The sequence below is a fragment of the Salmo salar genome, chromosome 01 (assembly GCF_965601325.2).
Source record: "Salmo salar chromosome 01, fSalSal1, whole genome shotgun sequence".
NCBI lineage: Eukaryota > Metazoa > Chordata > Actinopteri > Salmoniformes > Salmonidae > Salmo > Salmo salar.
In genome coordinates, this window is record NC_138291.1 from 177,600,380 (window position 1) to 177,626,518 (window position 26,139).

At 45.6% G+C, this 26,139-nt stretch overlaps 2 protein-coding genes across 3 annotated transcripts in view; one reads left to right on the forward strand and one right to left on the reverse strand.

The window, feature by feature from the left end:
- LOC106572010 (ras-specific guanine nucleotide-releasing factor RalGPS1) overlaps positions 1–26,139 on the forward strand; it is a 284,633-nt gene that overhangs the window by 153,819 nt on the left and 104,675 nt on the right. The gene's annotated exons all lie outside the window — the stretch shown is intronic.
- Positions 1,121–24,940, reverse strand: angptl2a (angiopoietin like 2a). Its single transcript, XM_014145741.3, has 5 exons — positions 24,354–24,940; positions 17,165–18,093; positions 9,120–9,313; positions 6,118–6,388; positions 1,121–4,273 (listed from the first exon to the last, which is right to left on the reverse strand). Exons 2-5 carry the CDS (start codon positions 18,057–18,059, stop codon positions 4,074–4,076), a joined length of 1,560 nt encoding a protein of 519 aa, XP_014001216.1. The 5' UTR covers positions 18,060–18,093; positions 24,354–24,940; the 3' UTR covers positions 1,121–4,073.

Consider the following 26,139-nt stretch of genomic DNA (forward strand, 5'->3'; position numbering starts at 1 on the left):
TAGACGTTTCCACTTCATAATAACTGTTGACCGGGGACAGCTCTAGCAGGGCAGAAATGTAATAAACTGACTTGTTGGAAAGGTGCCATCCTATGATGGTGCCACGATGTAGGTTACTGAACTCTTCAGTAAGGCTATTCTACTGCCAATGTTTGTCTATGGAGATTGCATGGCTGTGTGCTCGATTGTATACACCTGTCAGCAACTGTCAGTGGCTGAAATAGCCAAATCCACTCATTTTGAAGGGGGTGTCCACATACTCTTGTATTATATAGGGTACATTTCCCAAAGCTGATCTGTTCTCCCTGTTCAGCGATTTTGTGTTTGTGTGCCAGGTCCTCCCCTTTTTTTTAAATGAGTTTAAGGCGTTTATGATACCAGAGCAGACTCATCGGAAACCGTCATAACAGCCAAGACGGGGGATAACAATAGAGCTTTGACTGGAGCAGTTTGAGTGACAGCGAGGTTAAACCAGTCCCCCCGGGTTGCCTATTTTAAATTGTTGACTGTTTTGGCTCATTTTGGGCACCGTGGCCCTGTTGGTCCCTCTGAGTAGTTAAGAACTCCATAGAAAGTGGCAGAATGGAGACCACCATCACTAAGCCTCTCTCTCTCACACACACACACACATACAGTATGCATACACACACACACACACACACACACAGTATGCGTACACACACACACAGTATGCATACACACATTTTTTGGACGGCTCCCAAGTGGCGCAGCAGTCTAAGGCACTGCATCTCAGTGCTACAGGCGTCACTACAGACCCTGGTTCAAGTCCAGGCTGTATCACAGCTGGCCGTGATTGGGAGTCCCATTGGCTCAGTGTCATCCGGGTTTGGCCGGTGTATGCCGTCATTGTAAATAAGAATTTGTTCTTAACTGACTTGCCTGGTTAAATATATATATATTTTAAAATAAATAAATACCAGAGGCTGATGAATTTTGTTGTTTAATGGAATGCTTGTATCCTTAGCCTGTTTGTCTGTGTTCATTCTTCATGTTCTCACATTGAATTGCTTTGACAAAACCTCTGTATCTGACCCAGTTTCTATCTGGGTGCTGTATCATTTCATTTACCTCCACAGCTGTCCAAAAGAAAACACCAAAGTGACTGGACATAGTTTATTATGCACTGGGTGGTTAGAGCCCTGAATGCTCTAGTTGATTATACACTGGGTGGTTCGAGCCCTGAATGCTCTAGTTGATTATACACTGGGTGGTCTGAGCCCTGAATGCTCTAATTGATTATACACTGGGTGGTTCGAGCCCTGAATGCTCTAGTTGATTATACACTGGGTGGTACGAACCCTGAATGCTCTAGTTTATTATACACTGGGTGGTACGAGCACTGAATGCTCTAGTTGATTATACACTGGGTGGTTCGCGCACTGAATGCTCTAGTTGATTATACACTGGGTGGTCTGAGCCCTGAATGCTCTAATTGATTATACACTGGGTGGTTCGAGCCCTGAATGCTCTAGTTGATTATACACTGGGTGGTACGAACCCTGAATGCTCTAGTTTATTATACACTGGGTGGTACGAGCCCTGAATGCTCTAGTTGATACACAGCAGATTAATACCTTACAAAAATAACCTTAATGAGGATAATTTATATACAGAGAGGACTGGATTATTCACGTGACGTTGTGTGTACACTACAGGGAACCTCTCGTCTGTATTCTGTCAAGGATCACAAACTGAAGCGTGAGATTAAGATCTCACCCGAAAGGGATTTGTAATAGAGTTAGACACACTTGGTCTCGTTGTGATAACAGGTAAACTAGTGGTTAGAGCGTTGTGCCAATAGCTGTAATATTGATTACGGCATTGTTGGGTTTAGAGCTTGCAAGAAAGACATTTCACTGTACTTGTGCATGTGACATTAAAAACTTGAAACCTATTTGCTCCAGGGTCCCTGTCAATAATTGCAGGCCCTGGCTGTGACCCCACTCTCTGAGGGGGTCTTGGGGGGAGTAGGATATGCAAAAAACACATTTCCATTTAACTCCACACACTGTACAGGTTACACACTTGTACGTGTGTGAAACAGGACACATATAACCTATTTGACTTCTGGTTTGGCAAAATACTCAGAGCAAGTGGCCTCATGTAGATCGCCCATCTGAATCATTGAAGCTGCAACGTTGTTCTTTCTACGATCTTCCATCTTGCCTTAAAGCTCGGACTGCATGAAAGGAGATTAAAAAGGATTGTGAGAGGTTAACTGGGATGAGTCGGGGGTTGTTTTGGACAGTGGTTGGTTATGTAACTGGTGGGCCGTTTGTTCATAAAAAAAAAAAAACATCTGCACTTTAAAAAGGTATGCTCACTGAACATATATTTTGATGGCATACTGGCAAGGCCCTTTCGATAGCATACGATCACCATCACTTTTCAGCTTCAGGTCTTCCCTTGCCCTCCTGCTGGTAAACAATAAGTTAGGAGGCTCTCTGTGATGCATCCAGTGTCAACACACCTCTGGAGAGAGGTCAGATCGATTTGTTTGACCTCATTCTCCCTAATGGTTCATTAGGACACAGCGATGAAGACTCCTTTCCAAGCATCCTCTCCTTTCTCTCCATCCTCTCCTTTCTCTCCATCCTCTCCATCCTCTCCTTTCTCTCCATCCTCTCCTTTCTCTCCTCTCCTTTCTCTCCATCCTCTCCATCCTCTCCTTTCTCTCCATCCTCTCCATCCTCTCCTTTCTCTCCATCTTCCCCTTTCTCTCCATCCTCTCCTTTCTCTCCATCTTCCCCTTTCTCTCCATCCTCTCCATCCTCTCCTTTCTCTCCATCCTCTCCTTTCTCTCCTCTCCTTTCTCTCCTTTCTCTCCATCCTCTCCTTTCTCTCCTCTCCTTTCTCTCCTTTCTCTCCATCCTCTCCTTTCTCTCCTCTCCTTTCTCTCCTTTCTCTCCATCCTCTCCTTTCTCTCCTCTCCTCTCCTTTCTCTCCATCCTCTCCTTTCTCTCCATCTTCCCCTTTCTCTCCATCTTCCCCTTTCTCTCCATCCTCTCCATCTTCCCCTTCGAACCCCATGACACTCACCCAGCCAGCCACTCCTCCCTTACAGGGAATTCCCCACAGTAGCTGAGCAGAGCAAAATCTGAAGTTGCTACGAATCTCTGCTCTGCTGTGGAAATGGATGAGCTTCTTTGTTGGCTCAGTTGTTTGGCCAAAATAGACACTTGTTACTACAGGGAAAGGTGCCTCTTTCTAAATAGTTGGGGTCACTTCCTGTACATATTCTTAAAATCTAGGAAAGAAAACAAACTAATACAATTTTTTTTTTTTTTTTTTTTTTTTTTTTTCAGTGAGTGTTTTTGGATAGGGTCACCAGATATGAATTCCTGTGTCATGTTTCCTCAAAGTAAAAAAAAAACTTAAAGCATCATTAATAATATTGCATAACAGCCAGATAACAGTAGTGACTCAAAATGGTCAAATACAAACTTTATGGAGATGTGCTATATGTATATTTAAAAACCACAATAAACATCCAAAAAATATTTCCCCCTTTTTTTTCACAACCAATGACAAAAAAAACTGTAATACAAACTTCTCTCTTGGTTTCATTTGTCAGCAACTGTAGAACAACACAACAAAAAGCTGCACCATCACTTCTGCATTCATTCAGCATATGTGCAAAGTCTGTGTCCGAAAGGCACAGGGCCTGTCTTTGTAGTTGCAATTGTTTTGCAAGCTCCTCAGAGGGAACTTGACAACCCTGGTAGTTCACCGAGAAGGTAAACCATGTGGACCTGTGCCTCCAAAGAACGCTAGAGGAATCCTACAAGAGGGCTTTGAAACCTGTGGGAGAAAAAAACCACCCTGTCCCTGTGAGCCATACACAAGACAACCATTGCACTTTTATGCTATATCTATATATTTATGAATGTAAAGCGATAAAGGAATCAGAAGAAAACAAAAAAAGCAAAGACAGAAGCTGAAATGAATTGCACCCCAGGACAGAGGACAGGGGTCAAGTTGGAGGAAATGCCCGTTACAAAAAGAAAAACAAGGTTTCCTGTGGTTGTTTCTCGCTCTTCGAAACTGTGATCTCAGTGGAAGGTGTTGGGGTTGGGCCGGATCATCATGGACACTTTCTTCAGGGAGTAAGCGCCGCCGCGGAACTCGGCCCAGTAGACGCCGTCCTGGTATCGGCTGCGGTAGTGCCCGCCTCGGTACCACACGCCGTTCAGGTTGGAGTGGGCACAGGCGTTATACCACCAGCCACCCTTCTGGTAATGGGCACAGTTACCTAAAAAAAACGATGCAGCAGGATTCAATGCAAAGTAGAGCCAAATGTATGTTTTTTACATTTGTTAAAAAAATATACATATGATACTTAATCTCCGTATTTTACCTAACCCTTTTCCATTTCTTAAATAGTACAGTTGCTTTAAAGCTGAAAAATACAGTATGTATTCCTCATAACCATGCTTTCAAAATACTTTTACCTGTGTTGCCCAAATTCATACAGCTCTGCCCATGAGGCTTGATCAGAAATCGGTACAGTTTGGCCCACTGTGCAAACCCTCAGGTTAATGCTCTTTGGCAAAGTCCCCCATAGGTGGTCTTTTTTTAATATTTCCTTGTTCCCCTCATTCTCGGCTCTAAGTTGTTTTGCAGCGCTATAGCAACCTGGGCCCATATCCACAAAGCATTTGAGAGTAAGAGTGCTGATCTCGGATCAGTCTATATAATCTTATTCATTATCATCTAGGATCAGTCCATATAATCTTATTCATTAGAAAAGAGGCAAAACTGATCCTAGATCAGCAGTTCTACTCAGGGATTTTTTTTTTGCTACTGTAATTCTTGGGCAGGCCGCCTAAGCATCCAAACAATGATAGAACATTGTTTGGATGCTTAGGCGGCCTGCATTTACGGGATAAAAAAAAAAAAACACTTTCATTGTCAACTTAAACGACTAAAACCTCATAAGAGACAGATAATAGACCTATATATTTTTTATTATTAATAATCTTGGAGAACTAACAATCACCAAAATAAAGCTAAACAGTTAGGGAGAATTTAGCAGTATAGATTTTGTTATTATGTTAGAGCAAAAGAACGCGGCATTTTGCCATGGCAAAATGTATAGAATTGCGGGACTTTAGCAACATTTTCTCTCAACCCCATGAAGACATTTTTAAAATTGCAGGGAATTGGCTTAAAAAAGCAAAAATGTCAACACGGCCAAGATGGGGGGGGGGGGGGGGCCTAAAATGTTCAAAAAAATTCAGCAGCGCCGACGGGCCAACCGTGCCCCCTGACGTGCGTCAAGAAGCAGTGCGGCTTGGCGGGGGCCGTGTTTCGCAGGACTCGTGGCTCTCGACCTTCGCCTCTCCCGAGTCTTTACGGGAGTTGCAACGATGGGACAAGACGAACTACCAATTGGATACCATGAAATTGGGGAGAAAAAAGGGGTAAAAAATTAAATCAATATAAAGAAACGAGGACGGTCTTCCGCTCTCTGTTCTTGCTTACAGGAGACTCTTTAAGCAGAAAACGCATCCTGAATAACTCCCGTTTCTACATGTTGACGTTGTTTGACTCTTTTCAGAGGTCCTAACGCTACCGGTGCGTCTGTGCCTTAAGACCGGCATAACCTGTCAACGACCTCTTTTCATGTCTACTTGTGCTGAAATGCACCTAAAATAAGCAAGATATTGTCGAGGAAAATGAGCGCGCTATTAATCACCTCTGCCGGAAGACACTGAGAAATGAACAGGGATATTGGACAGACTTCTGAAAGACACTGAGAAATGAACAGGGATATTGGACAGACTTCTGAAAGACACTGAGAAATGAACAGGGATATTGGACAGACTTCTGAAAGACACTGAGAAATGAACAGGGATATTGGACAGACTTCTGGAAGACACTGAGAAATGAACAGGGATATTGGACAGACTTCTGAAGAACAGAGATTAACAGTGATTTTGGATTCGACCACGTCTGACCCAATGAATCAGAAGATGTAAGTGACTAAGTATGGCACACAGTCTGCTGTTGGTTATTGTGTATCCATGAATCACTGTCTGGTAGACTATTCCTCTGAGTAATAGCAGCCATCACCACAGGGTGTATTCCTCTCACCTGTATACACGTCGTGGTCCCTGTCCAGCGTGGTGAACTGCTTGCCGTTGTGCCATGTGAGGGAGTCCCCGGCGTTGCCGTGGTAGCGACCCACTCTTAGTTTGTAGAAGTCTGCCTCTGCCTCAATACGGAAGCTGGCGTATTCGGCAAAGGTCTTGCGACCGGCCCAGTCCTCCAGCATCACCAGAAGCTTGTAGTTGCCCTGGTTGGTCAGCCAGTAGATGTTTTCAAGACCCAGCCAGTATTCGCCGTCAATGTTACCAAACCCTTGCTGTGAAAGGGTAAAGCAGGAGGGAGAGGGGGAGGGGGGGGGGGGGGGGGGGGAGGAGAGATGTTTTAATGCTGCAGATAAGTCTAAATGCTCCTTTCAAAGGCATTGACATTCACTATGCCAATGTCCACCCTCCAAAAACACACACAATGTAGTCTGTACTTGTATGCAGAGCCTTTAGAAAGTTCCATACAGTAAATGCATACAGGACCACACATCTCCCATTCACTGTTTGTCAAAGATGGCAGAAGGGACTAAAGCATGTGTGCGACACAGGTATAAAGTCAGAGAAAGAGTGGTGGCATAATAGCAGGATGTGTTTAAGACGTCCTCTCCCCTAAAGTCGCTGTGCGTCTGGAACTGTGGCTCCCATTTTAAACCACACATGGATTAAATCAGGAGGGAGCACATTACCCTGCCAACTATGAGCCTGTCATTTGTGATTCGGGTGTCTTAAAGTGCCTCGTTGCCAGAAGGAAGAGTGGGTGGTGGGCTTGGAAATGTCTTGTGTTCTTGGACTCAACTTTAAAGGGGAGGTAGGATTTATCCAAATAGGCCAGTCCAACCCCTGTGCTCCAGGATGTGAGTCTCTAGCCGCTAAACGTTTGGCTCTGTGCTCTTAAGATTACGACATTCTGGTTCAGACCCGTGGCAAATGGAGGAAACCACACTTCATGGATATTAGGACCTTTAGGTCATTGAATTGGCTGCACAAAACTTCCCATCGAAAACGTAATTTTAATATCGTATCGTGATATCTTGTGTGGACTGTTTGACAGCTTTGTTCTATCGAATGGTCGAATAATTTAATTGAGAAACTCAACAAATGACATTTTGGAACGATGATACAGTTGCACAATCAAATGGAAATGTTGGAACTGAGAATAGATACTGACTCACTTTATTCAAAGATTCACGTGTGACCCTCGGAATGAATCTCCCGGAATTCTGCTCAGTATTTGATCACATGATCGTCTTGGCATTGGTTTGGTTCTGTTGCTCATGTCCAGTGAAGCTGTTTCTCTTCAATGTGCTTTTCATTTGGCCATGCAAGATGAGTGTGTGTGTGTGGACCAATCCAATCAAACGCTGGACTCAAATGACCTTTTGCTGGGTTTTTTTTACCAGTAACAATGAAGAGCAGTGAAGTACTGGCCTATAGTATGATGGGGCTACCTGGCTGATACTGGCCTATAGTATGATGGGGCTACCTGGCTGATATGGGCCAGTATGACGGGGCTACCTGGCTGATACTAGCCTATAGTATGACGGGGCTACCTGGCTGATACTAGCCTATAGTATGACGGGGCTACCTGGCTGATACTGGCCTATAGTATGATGGGGCTACCTGGCTGATACTGGCCTATAGTATGATGGGGCTACCTGGCTGATATGGGCCAGTATGACGGGGCTACCTGGCTGATACTAGCCTATAGTATGATGGGGCTACCTGGCTGATACTAGCCTATAGTATGATGGGGCTACCTGGCTGATACTGGCCTATAGTATGATGGGGCTAACTGGCTGATACTGGCCTATAGTATGATGGGGCTACCTGGCTGATACTGGCCTATAGTATGATGGGGCTACCTGGCTGATACTGGCCTATAGTATGATGGGGCTACCTGGCTGATACTGGCCTATAGTATGATGGGGCTACCTGGCTGATACTGGCCTATAGTATGATGGGGCTACCTGGCTGATACTGGCCTGTAGTATGATGGGGCTACCTGGCTGATACTGGCCTATAGTAAGATGGGGCTACCTGGCTGATACTGGCCTATAGTATGATGGGGCTACCTGGCTGATACTGGCCTATAGTATGATGGGGCTACCTGGCTGATACTGGCCTATAGTATGATGGGGCTACCTGGCTGATACTGGCCTATAGTATGACGGGGCTACCTGGCTGATACTGGCCTATAGTATGATGGGGCTACCTGGCTGATACTGGCCTATAGTATGATGGGGCTACCTGGCTGATACTGGCCTATAGTATGACGGGGCTACCTGGCTGATACTGGCCTATAGTATGATGGGGCTACCTGGCTGATACTGGCCTATAGTATGACGGGGCTACCTGGCTGATACTAGCCTATAGTATGATGGGGCTACCTGGCTGATACTGGCCTATAGTATGATGGGGCTACCTGGCTGATACTGGCCTATAGTATGACGGGGCTACCTGGCTGATACTGGCCTATAGTATGACGGGGCTACCTGGCTGATACTAGCCTATAGTATGATGGGGCTACCTGGCTGATACTGGCCTATAGTATGACGGGGCTACCTGGCTGATACTAGCCTATAGTATGATGGGGCTACCTGGCTGATACTGGCCTATGGTATGACGGGGCTACCTGGCTGATGCTAGCCTATATGATGGGGCTTCCTGGCTGATACTAGCCTATATGACGGGGCTACCTGGCTGATACTGGCCTATATGATGGGGCTTCCTGGTTGATGCTAGCCTATAGTATCATGGGGCTACCTGGCTGATATTCCTTACAACCTCAATAACGAGGTTACAGTGCAGTGAATGTATTTCTTACTTCCTGTCTTCTCTAAAGGGAAGCAACTCCCCTTGTTGACGTGTCCTAGCGGAGCTGTGTTGTGTTCCTTTTAGTTTATCTTGATTCAATCCCTCAGAAAGGAAAGCCATTTTCACTGCCTGTTCTATCTGGGCATCAAACCGTGAATCTGCTGTTCTACAGAAGACAGCCACCTTTACCTTGTAGGTGTCCCAGTTCCTGAAGAAGTTGACCGAGCCGTCCTGGCGCCTCTGGATGACTGTCCAGCCGCCGGGGTCGTGCCTCTGGTCACACCACACCTGCATCAACCGGTTGGCGTTCTCAGGCTTGATCAGGTACATGCCACTGGTGGCGTGACCCTCCTCTAGAGCAGCAAGGCAGTCCTTGAAAGGTCCTGCAGAAAGAGGTCATGATGTAAGTAGTGTCATGCGAGCAAAGGTTCAAGGGTGAAAGCTTGTGGTTAAACACAGCTGGGGAAATGTTTTCCATGGGATGATGTGGTCAAGCATGGGTTGGTCCAGGGAGCTATTGTGCTCCCTCTGGGGTTTCATGCTTTTAGTTTATCAGAACCTTGATTCGAAAGATTGCTGGGAAAAGTGGCCTAGCTTACTCCACTCTCTCAACCCTCCAGCTGAGCTCAATCTCTTCTAATAACCCTGGAAACCTGGTCCCATTTGCTCATCCACTAAGCTGAGTTTCTCCATAGTATAGCCTCTTATTCTGTGGTTATACAGTTCTCTTAGAAATCCTGGGACTCCCAAGGTTTTTTTTTTTTCTTGCTGGAAAAACTTGGTTTTAAGGCCTAGAATTGACTTTGGCTGCAGTTTGGGATGGGGTGGAATAGCTGCCGGGACGCTGATACAGGCCAAGAACAACACTGGCATGAGGGCTGCGGAGAGGTAGTGCTTTACTGGCATACAGTAGCCTGTAGATTATCAGGTACTCTAAAGTTTCTCTCAATAGCACAGCTGTTAATATCATTTTTATTGGGCATATGTTCCTTTATCCTGGTGACGCCGATTTTACTTTGCCCGGAGTGCTGACTAAAGGGGAAACCCTCCAATGTTGAGGTGCACTGGAAACTTCAATGATAAACCATCGGCCATCATTTCAGGAAGAAATATTTGACCAAACCTGTCAAAAGATTTGTCTTCACATGAGGTAAATGTCAGAGACTTTTACATGCGAAATGTCCAAAATGGCACTGTAGACCACTGCAGTAATTGACATGACCCTGTATTTAAATATTCAGCCTGTTGTCTGGAGGTGTCAGACTGTCCCTTCCCACCCGTCTAGTTAGCAGTGTTTATGCAAACTCTGCTATCCTACGACATCATTTCCTGCTGGCTCTCAATGACCGTTTAGGATTTTTCCGGTTCAACCTGAGTGATAATTGCAGTGCTGTTTTTATTATGACTCTATGTCTAGCAGGATAGCGTGTGTCCAACAACTTTAAGTGTTAAATTCATATTGGACAGGAGTGCTGGGGATCACACATAATGGTGTCTGGTCCGTAATCAAAAAAATGGTTCAGAGAGGAGCATTATCCCCAGCCAAGCTGAGACTTTCTTGGAACTATAAATTGTAATCTGGGCATAGTCACATAGTTGTGAATTTTTATCACAACTCTAAATGTGTGTCCGTCCGTCCCCCCCACCCCACCTCGTCTGGGAGCACTGAGAGAACTCCTGTGGGTGTTCTCGCAAGGCAGTTATATCTAATGATGCCCACAGACAACGTGTGGCATGGTGGCAGAGAGCTAAATCACCGTAACCCAAACACTCCCTCCCCTTAACACTACAACCATAGGCCAACTGCCACTGACGTTTACATTTCTAAATAATAAAAAATGCCCCTTTAAAAAAAAAAGCTAAGTTCTTCTCCTTCCATGACTTTAACTAAATGTTTGTATTTTACGTTGCTCATTTGTCAGCTTTTATTTATTTATTTATTTATCACAAACAGAAAAGAATTTGGAGCCTTTTACCAGGGTTTTTTTTTCACACCTATTCCTAACTTAACCCGTTAAGACAGTGTGCTCTAGAACGTTGGTACCCAGCCAGGCACTAAGACAATGTGTTGTAGGATGTTGGTACCCAGCCAGGCTCCAAGACAATGTGCTGTAGGACGTTGATACCCAGCCAGGCGCTAAGACAATGTGCTGTAGGATGTTGGTACCCAGCCAGGCTCCAAGACAATGTGCTGTAGGACGTTGGTACCCAGCCAGGCACTAAGACAATGTGCTGTAGGACATTGGTACCCAGCCAGGCTCCAAGACAATGTGCTGTAGGACTTTGGTACCCAGCCAGGCTCCAAGACAATGTGCTGTAGGACGTTGGTACCCAGCCAGGCTCCAAGACAATGTGCTGTAGGACTTTGGTACCCAGCCAGGCGCTAAGACAATGTGCTCTAGAACGTTGTTACGCAGCCAGGCGCTAAGACAATGTGCTCTAGAACGTTGTTACGCAGCCAGGCGCTAAGACAATGTGCTGTAGGACGTTGTTACGCAGCCAGGCGCTAAGACAATGTGCTGTAGGACGTTGTTACGCAGCCAGGCGCTAAGACAATGTGCTGTAGGACGTTGGTACCCAGCCAGGCGCTAATGAGTCACCTCTCTCCTCACTGAATGGGTGATAATTGTGCATGTTACTTCACAATTTTAATTGCAATTAGGCCCAACTGAATGATATGGAGGGTGAAAAGGTTGATTTTAATTTAGAAAGACAATAGTCTAATGATGAGTTTGTGTTATCCCTATTTATCAGCGTTGGCGCTCATGTTTATAGCAAATAATTTGACCCACGCGCCTTGTGGGTTTGATACCATTCTCTTTTACGTTATACTTTGAAAAAATAAGCTGTTACGGGACTGTTTTATTTACTATAACTCTATTACTAATCACATTTATTGTAAGGGCAACAAACACATGTTACAGTAGGCCTTTAGAATAATGCGAAACATTATTCTTGACTCTCTCCAAGTTGATGAGCATTGGGAAGCAAACGATTCCAGTCAGCCTGTGAAGCCGGCCCATTGAAACTACACCTAAGCTACACATAATAAGTCTGAATTACAATATTATCAGTTGTACCATTGTGCATTTTGGTATTGACAGATGCAGAGAAAGGAGCATCACTTTATCAAATCCTCCTTCAGCATGCCATTCAAGTAAAACATTTAGATTTCCATATAGTATCAGAAAGAGCATATTCTGCAGGTTCTATGACACTTTGTCCGAACATTCAAGAGGTGCAGCTCTATTTCCAAATGTAACTCTAGATGCTAAGAAAATACTATACATTTTATTTATTATTAAAAAATGTTTTTACTTCTACCCCTTTTTCTCCCTAATTTCGTGGTGTCCAATTGGTAGGTAGTCTTGTCTCGTCGCTGTAACTCCCGTACGGACTCGGGAGAGGCAAAGGTCGAGAGCCATGCGTCCTCTGAAACACAACCCAACCAAGCTGCACTGCTTCTTGACACAATGGCCGCTTAACCCGGAAGCCAGCCACACCAATGTGTCGGAGGAAACACCGTACACCTGGCGACCGTGTCAGCGTGCATGCACCCGGCCCGCCACAGGAGTCGCTAGATCACGATGGGAGAAGGACATCCCTGCCCGGTCAATCCCTCCCCTAACCCGGACGACGCTGGCCCAATGGGTCTCCCGGTCGCGGCCGGCTGCGACAGAGCCTGTCCTCGAATCAGGATCTCTTGTGGCATTGCTAGCAACTGCGATGTAGTGCCTTAGACCATTCCGCCACTCGGGAGGCCCAAGCGAAGACTAGTTACATAATAAACATAAAATATGCCATTTGTTTTATTTTAAATACATTGTGGTGGACTTGGAACTAGTTTTTTTTGTAAAGTTTTTTTTAGTTACAGCCTAGAGTAATATAAACTAATGAACATGCTATTATGTACTTTGAAATCGTTTTTTAGTATTCTAATGTTACCTACGACCTTTATAAACACAACCAACTGATTATTCTTCCCATAGCATATATGTATTTATTAGACTTACAATGTTGATGCATCATTGGCTGGAATTATCAAAAATTGTCTCTTAGGCATACGTTTTGTAGAATTATACAAAACATACCCTTGACTCTATCTAAACAAATAACTATTGTTATATTTCTTCCATGTATATATTTCGACATGCAATTCATGCTTTACAATTGTTTATGCACTATTTATCAAGCCTCGGTGCTTATGTTTGCGCACCTTGTGGATTGATATGCTTAGTCTAAAGGGGATGCCCGGCAGCGTTCTCAACGTTCTCTAGCAGGTACCGATAGGCTGAAAGGCCAGGCGCTGCTAGTGTTAAAGGGTGTGGTTTATTTCACACTATTTGACCAATCAGTGTAAATCATGATGTAACCACTTTTAGACCGTTGTCTCCACTGTTTATTAGAACACGGGGAACATTTAAAAAGGCCTGAGGTAATTCAAGCAGTAGTCTAGCTCTGCGGGAAGCTCACTGTCACCTACTGCCAATGAAAATGGGCCAGACAAATCTAATTTGTCTTCTCTTTCGCTTTCCCCCCGGACCTTGCGGATACACTCTGGTTCCTAGCATAGAGATCTGCTTCTGTATTTACGAGCTGATGCTTCCGCTTTACTTTCTTCTCCTCTCTCTACTGATTTAATGCCCACTGTGGAGAACTCCTGGTCGGACAGAAGCTGAAGGCTGTAAGGACTACTGTGTGTGGGGGAGGGGGGGTGGAAGCCCTAAATGCAGGCATATGTCTGCATTTGATATCCCCTAAGCAGTCTCTCGCTTCCAGCTTGTCGTCGATCAACTCTAGCAGCAACCAGCAGGCTCTTGTAACTGCAGTTACTTCACCTTTTGTTCAGTGGCGTACCGCAGTTTTGCAAGGCCCCCCTTTTTAGGGGAAAACCACTAACTTCCTGCAATTCCCCCCCATAAGGCAATTTTTATTTATTTCAGTTTTATAGCTAATCTCATGCTATTCTACAAATGTTACCACGAGGCTGAGAGAAAATGTAAAATGTTTAAAGCTAATTTACTGTAATCCTAAACATTTTTGTCATGGTTATACTATCTGGAGAGGGGGGTCTGCAGGTGAGAGTGGTACACCAGTGTCTCTTCCTATATTAAAACCAGCCCCTATCTAATACTAGTCTGGCTTCTATGAAAACCAGCCCCTATCTAATACTAGTCTGGCTTCTATGAAAACCAGCCCCTATCTAATACTGGTCTGGCTTCTATGAAAACCAGCCCCTATCTAATACTAGTCTGGCTTCTATGAAAACCAGCCCCTATCTAATACTGGTCTGGCTTCTATCATATATGATTAATAGCCGTTCTGTGTTTGCTGTGCAGTTGTTCTCCCCCCACATATCTCTCTCTCTTCTTCTCCCTCCCTGCTTCTATCCTCGCTTCTATTTCCTCGGTTGGAAAGGTGTTGTCATTTTCATAGACCCGGGGGCTCAAATCCTCCTCACACCTTGTGAATCAGCGGGTTGCTAGATTCTTTCCACAGTGTCTGCCAGCCCGCTCCTGAGAAGCTCCACTGCCAGACTGCCAATGCAATTGAAATGATAAGCTTTTGTTAAACCCCCTCCTGCAGGAGTTAATCTATTATTGTGCAGGGGACATCGACATGCCTCGTCAAGAACAAGGGATTCGTTATTAAGATTGACTAATCCAGTCTGTTGACAAATTGTTTCCAATTGTCGTTCATTCCCTCCACCTGAAAAGGTATCCTTACATACTGGAAAACATGTTTTCACACCCTACTGTTCAGTTATTTTCTCAAGATACTCTAAAGTCTTAGAACAAAAATAAGTAAACCGTTGTGCAACATCGTTATAGTGGTAGCATTTGTAAAGGTACAACAGTAGTAGTAGTAATAGAATTAGTTTTTACTTTGGATTAAGCAGAGAAAGCAAAACCCACAAACATCTTTAAAATCTCTACAGGAATGACTATGATCCCCAGGGCTATACTTTCCACAGAGGTGTAAAATATCCCAGCGCCTGACAAATTACACTTTCCACAGACGTGTAAAATATCCCAGAGCCTGACAAATTATACTTTCCACAGAGGTGTAAAATATCCCAGAGCCTGACAAATTATACTTTCCACAGAGGTGTAAAATATCCCAGAGTCTGACAAATTACACTTTCCACAGACGTGTAAAATATCCCAGAGTCTGACAAATTATACTTTCCACAGAGGTGTAAAATATCCCAGAGTCTGACAAATTATACTTTCCACAGAGGTGTAAAATATCCCAGAGCCTGACAAATTATACTTTCCACAGAGGTGTAAAATATCCCAAAGCTGACAAATTATAGCTAATCCCTGAGATCCCAAGGCCCTGTTTGGTTCCTCATATCCTTTCCAAGATGGCACTAAGAATACCGAGCCTGGCGTTGCCATCGCTCACGTCATGTCGAAGATTAAGAGTCAAGTGCCTGGGTCCAAAGATAATCTTCAGAATCTTAATGATTGTATTATTTATTATAATATTGTCCTAATGATTTGTACACTCGTACACAGCTGGGGTACAGTACCTTTTGTGACTTGCATTATGAAAGTTTCCTTTGGAAGAGCAGGGAGAGCTATGAGTAATCTCTAGGAATGTAATTTACTGTTTTGCATGGACAGTGCTGAGAGGGTGTTTAATTTGTGTTAGCAGATTCTGTTGAGTGAAGGGTGTTGCTGGAATATTATGACACAGCAATTCTGCTGTAGGTGTCTTTTTTGTTTTTTTTTCCCCAAAATGATAATTTTCTTTATCAAACATGTTCTTTTCCTCTCTAAGTATTAGTTCTGACCTTGCGGCAGACTTGCTCACCTGTTGCATACCAATGGAACACTCAACATACTCCTGAATGCCCCCACGGCGTGATGAAAAGCACAATCACAACACATCTCATCCCTAAGTGGATGCTGAAAGCGTTGGTGTCGTTGTTCTTGGGTGCTCAAATTTGTTTGCAAGCTTTTTTCTTTTTTTTTTAAACAAGGTGCCAAGCCAATTTGTCCCATTTCAGGCGTTGGAGACCCTCCGCCAGTACCTGTCAAACCAGAAAACTACCGAGAGGATCTGAAGCCATGTGGGATGCTGCCACCATTTTTAAATCCAATCATCTGTACAGTGTCTCCTGGTTGTCAAAAAAAACTCTGGGTTGATTGAGGCCTTTTTGCAACTGAGACAATGCTCTGTATGCTCCTAACCCTCAGCAGTCAGCGAGTGTGTGTGTGTGTGGTTCTGCTCTCTGCATCCCCACCATGAGATCCTTCTGTTCACTTTTAAAATATGGTTATCCAGCCCAAAGAAATTCATGGTTCATACACCGCGATCTTCAGATCCTGGATTGGGATGCACAGTCATAAGGAAGGAAGAGTGTGATATGTTTGCCGGGTTAGGGTAAACTTAGCATTTTGTTTTGCCTGTTAATTTATGCCTGTGTTCTTTTCAGAGGAAATTTCGGACTCATTATTCTTCTCAGCCTAATCCCATTTTAAGTCTGCAGTGTATTGAAACATATGGACAGCTTCGGGACAATGTACGGCTCAAGTAAATATCATTGAGGTGTGTTTAGATTGGCTGCTAGCCAACACCCTTTCCAGAGTCTCGCTATGTATGCCTGTCAGCTTTTTCCCCTGTCTTGAGGATTTGTGAGGAGTGAAAGTGATTTTGTTATGTGTCACAGCAGGATGGATAAATGTACCTCTCTTATGCTCCTGTGACTGAGCAAAGTGTATTTTCTTTGGAATGTAGGAACTCTTTAGAGCTCTCCCGTTGGAGGGAGATACTTAAGAAAAGCTGTCTAGAACAATTTATGAGCTGTATAATTAATGAAACTATTATTTCCATAAATCTGCTGTGAAACCTCATCGAGAGGAGAAGTTTTTACCTTGGAGTGTGTGGTTCTCACATTCTCCCTTTCGGATTGCCACATAGCTGTGGTCACATGGACATAGGGTAAGGCTGTGGTCACATGGACATAGGGTAAGGCTGTGGACATAGGGTAAGGCTGTGGACATAGGGTAAGGCTGTGGACATAGGGTAAGGCTGTGGACATAGGGTAAGGCTGTGGTGTACAAGCCTTGGCAAGGAGCTCCCTTTGAAGATTATAACTGAATAAACTTTTCTTGAGTTTACTGACTTCTCGGACAAGTTGAGTTACTGCTTCTGTTTAACCTCATTAATAACACCATAGAGAGAGAAATGTTCCAGGTCAAAGATCAGAAGGGGAAGGTACTCACCCGAGGGCTTGTTTGTGGTGGATGGCTGGTGAGTGCCACTGGGCATTGTGGGCAGCGGAGGTGGCAACGCTTTGGAGTTCTGGTCGCTCTGGATTTCATTGGTGATCTGGTTGCTGCGGGTGTATGTGGGCGGCTGGTATGGTTTACTAGCCACCGGTGGTGCTACCGGCCTCTGCTGCGTAGGTTGCTGTGGCACCACAGGGGGCTGAGGGCGAACTGGACGAGACCTTTCTCTCTCTCCCCCGTACGATTGGCCCCCTCTGCGGCAATGCTGCTCCAGCTGCACGATGATGGCGCTCTGGTTGCCGGCGAGGGCGGATAAGTGCTGGTACTTGTGCTCCAGGTCGCGGTAGCGCGATGCCAGCCGACCCATCTCGGAGGTGTGGTTGAGCACGCGATTCTCCAGCTGCGACACCTCCAGGGCGTTGTCACGCTTGCGGATGATCTCGTGTAGCAGCTGCATGTAGAGTTGCGTGACGCGAGCGTTCATGTTGCGACTCTCCTTGCGCAGGAGCTTGACCTCGTTAACGATGCCGCCGTCCACCTCCACCAGCTGCTGCAGCGACTCCATCTGTCGCCGCTGCTTCTGAAGCTCGCTGTTCAGTAGCTCCAGCTCCTGTTTGTTAACCCGGTTCTCTAGGAAGCTGTCGGGCTCCTTGGAGTTAACGCAGATGGCGCCGGTTTGCTTCTGCTGGGGGACGATGAAGGTGTAGGAGCACTTGTCCACTTGCGAGGAGGCGTCAGCTGACACAGCACGCTTGGTGCGTCCGGCGTAGAGGAACTCCCGCTCCAGAACCTCATCTATGCTCTCCAGCTCCTCGGCCTCTGCCTGCAGTGTGGAGCCCGGCCCGCAGACCAGCAGCAGCACCAGCGGAACAACCACAGGGAAAATCATACTGCAGTCCGTAGCTCCCTTACAAGAATGGTCTCTGTTTTTGAAAAATAAGAGGGAGGGAGAAAAATAATCAAGTCTGTTCCTCTCCCAACAACATTCATTGACAAGATATTCAGTGTAGAAATGTATATTGAAGCACAAGACAGTCACTCTGTATTGTCCCAGTAAGTACACAGTCAGTTTTGAGAAGTTTTAGTGAAAGCACTCCGCTAAAGCCAAGCCCTGCTCGTAATTTTCATTGGCACCCTCTGCATAGAAACCGTAACCAACACAAGGAGATTTACGTTCCACCACTATCGCACATCCCCGGTCAGCTATCTCAGGTGTTCTACCCTGCCTGATGAATCCCATTGTGACCTGAGAAATGTAAACCAGTGTGTTTATTGGAAGGCGTTTTGGTTGAGGATCACCTAATGGAATGTGAGGATTGTGTTCTACCACCTCAAGGTCTGCATCGCATCAGACTATAAACACTCGCATGTATTGAAATCCCATGTCTCCTGGAGCCTCTTATCGACCTCTTGCATCAAAATATCCATTATCACTTGGAGTAATTATCCAAATAGTTCGATATATCCCGCAAAGGGTGTTTATTGAAGGAATGTCTCTATGTTAAGATAAACTACTGGTTGGCATGGAGCCTTGATACATTCTGTTGTTAGAGCGTTGGGCCAGTAACCGAAAGGTTGCTGGATCGAATCCCTGAGCTGACAAGGTAAAAATCTGTCGTTCTGCCCCTGAGCAAGGCAGTTAACCCACTGTTCCCCGGGCGCCGATGACGTGGATGTCGATTTAAGGCAGCCCTCCGCACCTCTCTGATTCAGAGGGGTTGGGTTAAATGAGGAAGACGCATGCAGTTGTACAACTGACTAGGTATCCCTGTCCCCATTTTCTTTTTATATATACAAAAGTATGCGATCACCTTTGGGTAGGAACGCCGACTGCGAGCCAGGCCTAATCGCCCAACATCAGTGCCTGACCTCACTAATGCTCGTGGCTGAATGGAAACAAGTCCCCTCAGCAATGTTCCAACATCTAGTGGAAAGCCTTCCCAGAAGAGTGGAGGCTGTTATAGCAGCAAAGGGAGGGACAAACTCCATATTAATGCCCATGATTTTGGAATGAGATATTCGACGAGCAGGTGTCCGCATACTCTTGGTCATGTTTTTTGGGATAGGTGACTTTCTTTTCCCCGGGTTAGGGGATCACCACATTTTGATTTGAGACTGGATTGGGAAGTTTTTGACTCATTGCTGTCATTTTGCTGGGCATGGTCCCATTCATGAGTTACAGCTTGTACACGTTCTCATATGTACAGGTGATGCTTTTCAGCCTTATTACTTTGGAAATATCCCCCAACCCACATGCACCCATCTGTCCCTGATTGACTTGAACCTCGAATAGCAAGTCATATCAAATGGTTATGCCATCATGTCATTGCTTTTAAGAGTGACCTCACTCTTTTCCATTTTAGCAGACTTTATAGCCTACTGTAGCTGGAATTTCTGTAGGGGCCTTTGGCCAATTAAAAATGTCTATAAGCTTTGCTTCAATTAAGTTTGCATTGTTGTGTGAAACAATTTAGACTTTAATGGAAGCATTTGTTGTTTTATTGCTTTTGGTCAATTTCAACAGTTGGTTGTGGCCATGGTTACATATATAGTTTTTGAGTAAAAAAAAATGGCATTCTAATTTGTGAGTACCTTCCCCTGAGATAATGCAACGTGTGTGTGGGTCATTACCTTCTGTGTGTGTGGGTCATTACCTTCTGTCTGTGTGTGTGGGTCATTACCTTCTGTGTGTGTGTGTGGGTCATTGCCTTCTGTGTGTGTCGGTCATTGCCTTCTGTGTGTGTCAGTCATTGCCTTCTGTGTGTGTGTGGGTCATTGCCTTCTGTGTGTGTGTGGGTCATTGCCTTCTGTGTGTGTGTGGGTCATTGTCTTCTGTGTGTGTGTGTGCGTGGGTCATTGCCTGCTGTGTGCGTGGGTCATTGCCTGCTGTGTGCGTGGGTCATTGCCTGCTGTGTGCGTGCGTGGGTCATTGCCTGCTGTGTGCGTGCGTGGGTCATTGCCTGCTGTGTGTGTGTAGGTCATTGCCTGCTGTGTGTGTGTGTAGGTCATTGCCTGCTGTGTGTGTGTGTAGGTCATTGCCTGCTGTGTGTGTGTGTAGGTCATTGCCTGCTGTGTGTATGTGTGGGTCATTGCCTGCTGTGTGTGTGTGTGGGTCATTGCCTGCTGTGTGTGTGTGTGGGTCATTGCCTGCTGTGTGTGTGTGTGGGTCATTGCCTGCTGTGTGTGTGTGTGGGTCATTGTCTGCTGTGTGTGGGTCATTGTCTGCTGTGTGTGGGTCATTGTCTGCTGTGTGTGGGTCATTGCCTGCTGTGTGTGTGTGTAGGTCATTGCCTGCTGTGTGTGTGTGTGGGTCATTGCCTGCTGTGTGTATGTGTGGGTCATTGCCTGCTGTGTGTATGTGTGGGTCATTGCCTGCTGTGTGTGGGTCATTGCCTGCTGTGTGTGTGGGTCATTGCCTGCTGTGTGTGTGTGTGGGTCATTGTCTGCTGTGTGTGGGTCATTGCCTGCTGTGTGTGTGGGTCATTGCCTGCTGTGTGTGTGGGTCATTGCCTGCTGTGTGTGTGTGTGGGGGGGGGGGGTCGTCATTGCCTGCTGTGTGGGGGGGGGGGGGGTCGTCATTGCCTGCTGTGTGTGTGTGTGTGGGGGGGGGGGGGTCGTCATTGCCTGCTGTGTGTGGGGGGGGGGGGGGGTGTGTCATTGCCTGCTGTGTGTGTGTGGGGGGGGGGGTCATTGCCTGCTGTGGGGGGAGGAGGAGGGGTGTGTGTCATTGCCTGCTGTGTGTGTGTGTGGGGGGGGGGGTCGTCATTGCCTGCTGTGTGGGGGGGGGGGGGGTCGTCATTGCCTGCTGTGTGTGTGTGTGGGGGGGGGGTCGTCATTGCCTGCTGTGTGTGGGGGGGGGGGGGGGGGTGTGTCATTGCCTGCTCTGTGTGTGTGGGGGGGGGGGGGGGGACGTCATTGCCTGCTGTGGGGGGGGGGGGGGGTGTGTGTGTCATTGCCTGCTGTGTGTGTGTGGGGGGGGGGTCATTGCCTGCTGTGTGTGTGTGGGGGGGGGGTCATTGCCTGCTGTGTGTGTGTGTGGGGGGGGGGTCATTGCCTGCTGTGTGTGTGTGGGGGGGGGTCATTGCCTGCTGTGTGTGGGGGGGGGGGGGGGGTCATTGCCTGCTGTGGGGGGGGGGGGGGGTCATTGCCTGCTGTGTGTGTGTGTGGGGGGGGGGGGGGGTCATTGCCTGCTGTGTGTGTATTTTCAAAAGGCTGCTATCAATTTGTGGCCATCAGAGGGACCCTTGTCTGGCAGCAAGATGAAATGTCTAGAGATCAGATATCACAACGGACACCGTTCACTCAGGCAAACGTTTAAAGCAAAATAACACTATTGAAAAATAGCACATGTATGTAAAAACAGTTCACATTTATATTTTGTAGAGTCGGCAAATATTTCACGATGCATCAATCTCCATAAAATCTGAAATGATTCCCTAATCACCATTTTACCTTCAGCTTTGAAGGTGTATTGAAATCTAACAAAGCCTTTTAACTCCTTGAGCGTCAAGTGACCTACACCTGTTATGCTCCGTTTAAAATACCTCCAACTTCATCAATCTCTATTCTGTTTACCAGGCTATATTTACTCTGCCCTCTACCAAAGATTATCTAATTATATTAAAGATAGCCGAGTGACCGCTCTTAACAGTTGAAATGCATGTCCTCAATGATTTGAAGGCGGGCGAGATCAGGTGGAACCATTCTAGCCAATGAGAGGGCAGATACACGCGTGAACAGGCACAACTTAGCTGTTTTTCTCAGTTGACCGAATACACACGTGCATGTGCAACAGCCTTAAAAAAATTACATAACTTCTATTCAATCAATTAAGCCTCCTCACGTGATTCAACACTCTCTGATAATCAGTTTTTATGTATGGAGGTCTATCTCACGCGGACAGATTTTGGTCATAGTGTAAATCCTCTTACTTCACCTCTTCCTCTCGGCCTCTACCTTGTTAGCAGGTTATATTTATTCTGCCCTCTACCTAATCCTCTAGCTTGTCAATGATCACAAGGAGAGCCCCTGAAGTTGTCCGCATGCTTCCCAGACACTACAGTCCGGTAGCGTTTTTGTGCGTATATTATGACATTTTGTGACGTTTTTTTGCACCAAACATTTGATGTAAAATTGCGCGACTAAGATCTCTTCGGCAAAAAAAAAACGTCAAAATGAATGACAGATTTCTTGAGTTACCTTAGGTTAATACTGACTATTTTCAGGAAGAGTATACTGGCTAAGGCATCTCAAAATGGATAAACAGTACTATTGCCATTTAAAAAAAGAAAGAAGAAGAATTAAGCAAAGGTCTTTTAAGGGAGTATGCGAGCGCACTCGTTCAGTTCGGCTAGCCAGGTTTGACTAGACACCAGCCGAACTGAAGCATGCTGATGCCTAGTCGTTCTGACTACCACCCGCCGACCTCTTTCGCTCGACCCCTCTGTTAAACGTTTTCCAAAACGTCTGTCAGGGTCTCACCCAAACCACACCAGAGCTTTCACATTCATGACTCTGGCACATTTTTACAATGGAAAAACATTGACATTTTGTGTTTCTAGTTGAGCTTGAGTTTTTCTGGGCTTTTTGATAGCATTTTACGTTTTTACTCTGCCACAGTGCATCATTAAAGATGAGGGTTTGCTGTGCCCCCCCCCCCCCTCCCCCTCGGGAAATACGAGAGAAAATCGTGCTCAAAAACCTCAGTGGAGTTGGACAAGGGAGTTTTCCCTTAGCAAGATATTATGATGTAGCGGTCAATTAGCCATTTTTCCCATTCTCTGTTTTGTTGGTGCGTTTGTGTAAATAAATAAGTTGAAGCCTCAGTGTCATGCTCACAACGCTACAGGCTCTAATCTCCTCATACGTTCAACACACACACACACACACACACACACACACACACACACACACACACACACCAATGCAAACCTAGCAACCCCACTTTTATCCAAAACAGGACCGTGCTCTGCAGAACCCCTTCCACCCATCCCTCTTCATAGTGTCCATTCGAGGCTCTTAGACATGATCTTATGAGAGCATTGGGGAAACTAATAGCCCACCGCCAAACCCACGTCATAGAAGAAGATCGGCGTATCTGTTATGAGCCAGTCTACTGCCCTGACTCCTTGTTATTAGGGTGCCGTCTACTCGGGTCAGGCCAAACACAAACACACACACACACACACACGATTCTGGAACGAGTGACATGCACTTCCCCTCTTTGTTACCCTCTTCTCGTATTTCCTCAGAAAGCTTCTGTCTGAGCATGGATACGAAGTGTCATTCAGTTCCCCTCAGCTGTTCACATCACTTTGACACTAGCATCACTCCCTCCCACACACAATCAATCAAATGTATTTATAAAGCCCTTTTTACATCAGCCGACGTACACAAAGTGCTATACAGAAGCCCAACCTAACCACACACACACACACACACACACACACACACACAGCATGGCAAGAAAGGAGCCTCAGAAGCCGGGGATGAGACTCTGGCTCGTCTGCGCCAAAAAAAAAAAAAACATACGGCAGCGTCTCTTCTAAAGCTTGACGGCATCTAACCACAGCTAACTGCCTCTGTTTACCACCGGACTCCTGTCCATCAGCAGAACTGGGTTAAGTGGTAGTTGACTTGTGGTATGACTAACATGTATTTTTTTGTCATGTTCTGTTGGTTTCCGAGCCCTTACCTTGTGACTCCGCCATAATGAGTCAAATGACTGGACGAAAAGCTATTTTCCTACAACTTGAGGAGCAATTGTAACAGGTAGGATTGATAGCAGATTATACACTGCTGTAGTAAACTCAACATTTTATTTTCTGTAATTTGGGACATATTACGGCTGGCTTGGTAATAATATTCTGAAAACGTATTGTTTTGATTTGTTGCGTTTCCACCATTACATCAGAATCATACAATTTATCTGTAGTTTTGTCTTAAATCATCACCCCAAATAAATGATAGCAGAGAATAGGTATGTAATGAGCAGTGAGAGTACACAGACCCAGATTAGGGGAGTTAGCGGCACTTCTGAAAAGTTAACACAGCTGTAAGGTACCGAGCCAATATGTAATTACTACTCAAACAAGCGCTCTTTAAGTGCAGGCTTTTGCCACTGAAAGCTGTTAAAAAAAAAGAAAGTGCAGCTGCATGCAGAAGTAGGAACACCGGTCCTTACCAGATAAATATGTTGATCTCCACCACTCTCTCTCTCTCGCTCTTTCCTCCTTTAAATCCCTTGCCTTCTCGGGAAGGTTTGATTTAAGGCTCTTCAGTGAATAAAGTCATGACAAATCCATGGATATTCTTCTCTAGTCCTCTCCCCCCCCCCCCCCCCCCCTCTCCTCCTCTCGATTTTCTGTCAGAGACGTTTCCACTTGCAGTGGATGTCAGTTGTTTTGAAGCCTACCGATACTTGACGTGCTCATTCACCGGAGAAGCAGCAGGTAACCCAACTCTTAGAAATGTTCCTCTTTAGTAACCGTGTCCCTAATGAGCACAAAATAAGTGTCCAAACTTGATCAAGGTTTTCCCCCCTGGTTAGTTAATTCATACGCTACAGATGCAGACTTTGTTACCTTTTTGTTTGGAGTCCATTGATAAAAGGTGAACACCTGAACATGTTTCCTCCAGCTCTGTCATAGTCTTAACACCTCTACCACTACCACTCTGTCACCTATTCCACAGCAGCACTTTAGTCTGTTTTTCAACAGAGCCCCCCTCCTTTTCGGCTTTTCTCTCTCTCTCTTTCTATTAGAGGTAAGGCAGTCTTTTCGTCTAGTAGTAATCAAGTCGTGAGTCGGGACCTCCCCTTTCCCCTCCCCTTAACACAAAGGAGATCATGTTCCATGAGAGACAGGGACTCCAGTCCCCCCACCCAAACCCTTGTCCCCTGCAGCCCCCCAGAGCCGTCCCCCATCTCTCCAACCCTCCTTTTTTCCTAACCCCCCCCCATCACGGCTGTTTGGAAAGTCAGCCAGCCACAGCCACTAGCTGCAACAGTTGCAGACTGAGGCCACAGGCTTCAGTGTGTGTTGAGCTCAGGCCTGTTCTTATTAAGGGGAGGGGGAGAGTGGTACATTAATTTCACCGGTTTAACACGTCGTGATCCTTGCATAATTCTTTTCTTTATCCCTTACCAGATGGTATAATAGAAATTAAATATTTCTGGTAAAACAATTGAATAAAATAATGGAAATGCACTGGGGTTTTTTTTCCTACAGAATCCATAACATCTTAGCGCTGTATCACTACTGTCAAAGCCATGAGGCATCAGCAAATGGACTTGTCACCACTTAACCTGTCACCATGCCAGGTGGTGGTGGTGGTGGTGTCGTCTCCATGGACACATCTGTACCTGACACTTTGTGTTTTTTTTTTGTTTTTATATAAGATATTCTATCCCGTAAGTCCACTCTGCTGTAAAGTACTTGAGACGAACCATCCCTAGCTATTGACTGGTTTAAAATCAAATTTTATTTGTCACATGCACATGGTTAGCAGATGTTAATGCCTAGCTATTGACTGGTTTAAATGGGGCATGCCTAGCTATTCACTGGTTTAAATGGGGCATGCCTAGCTGTTGACTGGTTTTAATGCGCGGCATGCCTAGCTGTTGACTGGTTTAAATGGGGCATGTCTAGCTGTTGACTGGTTTAAATGGGGCATGCCTAGCTATTGACTGGTTTAAATGGGGCATGCCTAGCTATTGACTGGTTTAAATGGGGCATGCCTAGCTATTGACTGGTTTAAATGGGGCATGCCTAGCTGTTGACTGGTTTTAATGCGCGGCATGCCTAGCTATTGACTGGTTTAAATGGGGCATGCCTAGCTATTGACTGGTTTAAATGGGGCATGCCTAGCTGTTGACTGGTTTAAATGGGGCATGCCTAGCTATTGACTGGTTTAAATGGGGCATGCCTAGCTATTCACTGGTTTAAATGGGGCATGCCTAGCTGTTGACT

Bases quoted from the DNA above. Each gene is read 5' to 3' on its own strand.
- angptl2a (XM_014145741.3), bottom strand. From the start codon at position 18,059: ATGATTTTCCCTGTGGTTGTTCCGCTGGTGCTGCTGCTGGTCTGCGGG. The intron at 9,314-17,164 runs GTGAGTACCTTC...CTCTTTCTGCAG, and splicing joins CACCACAAACAAGCCCTCGG to GACCTTTCAAGGACTGCCTT. The intron at 4,274-6,117 runs GTGAGAGGAATA...CGTTTTTTTTAG, and splicing joins GGACCACGACGTGTATACAG to GTAACTGTGCCCATTACCAG.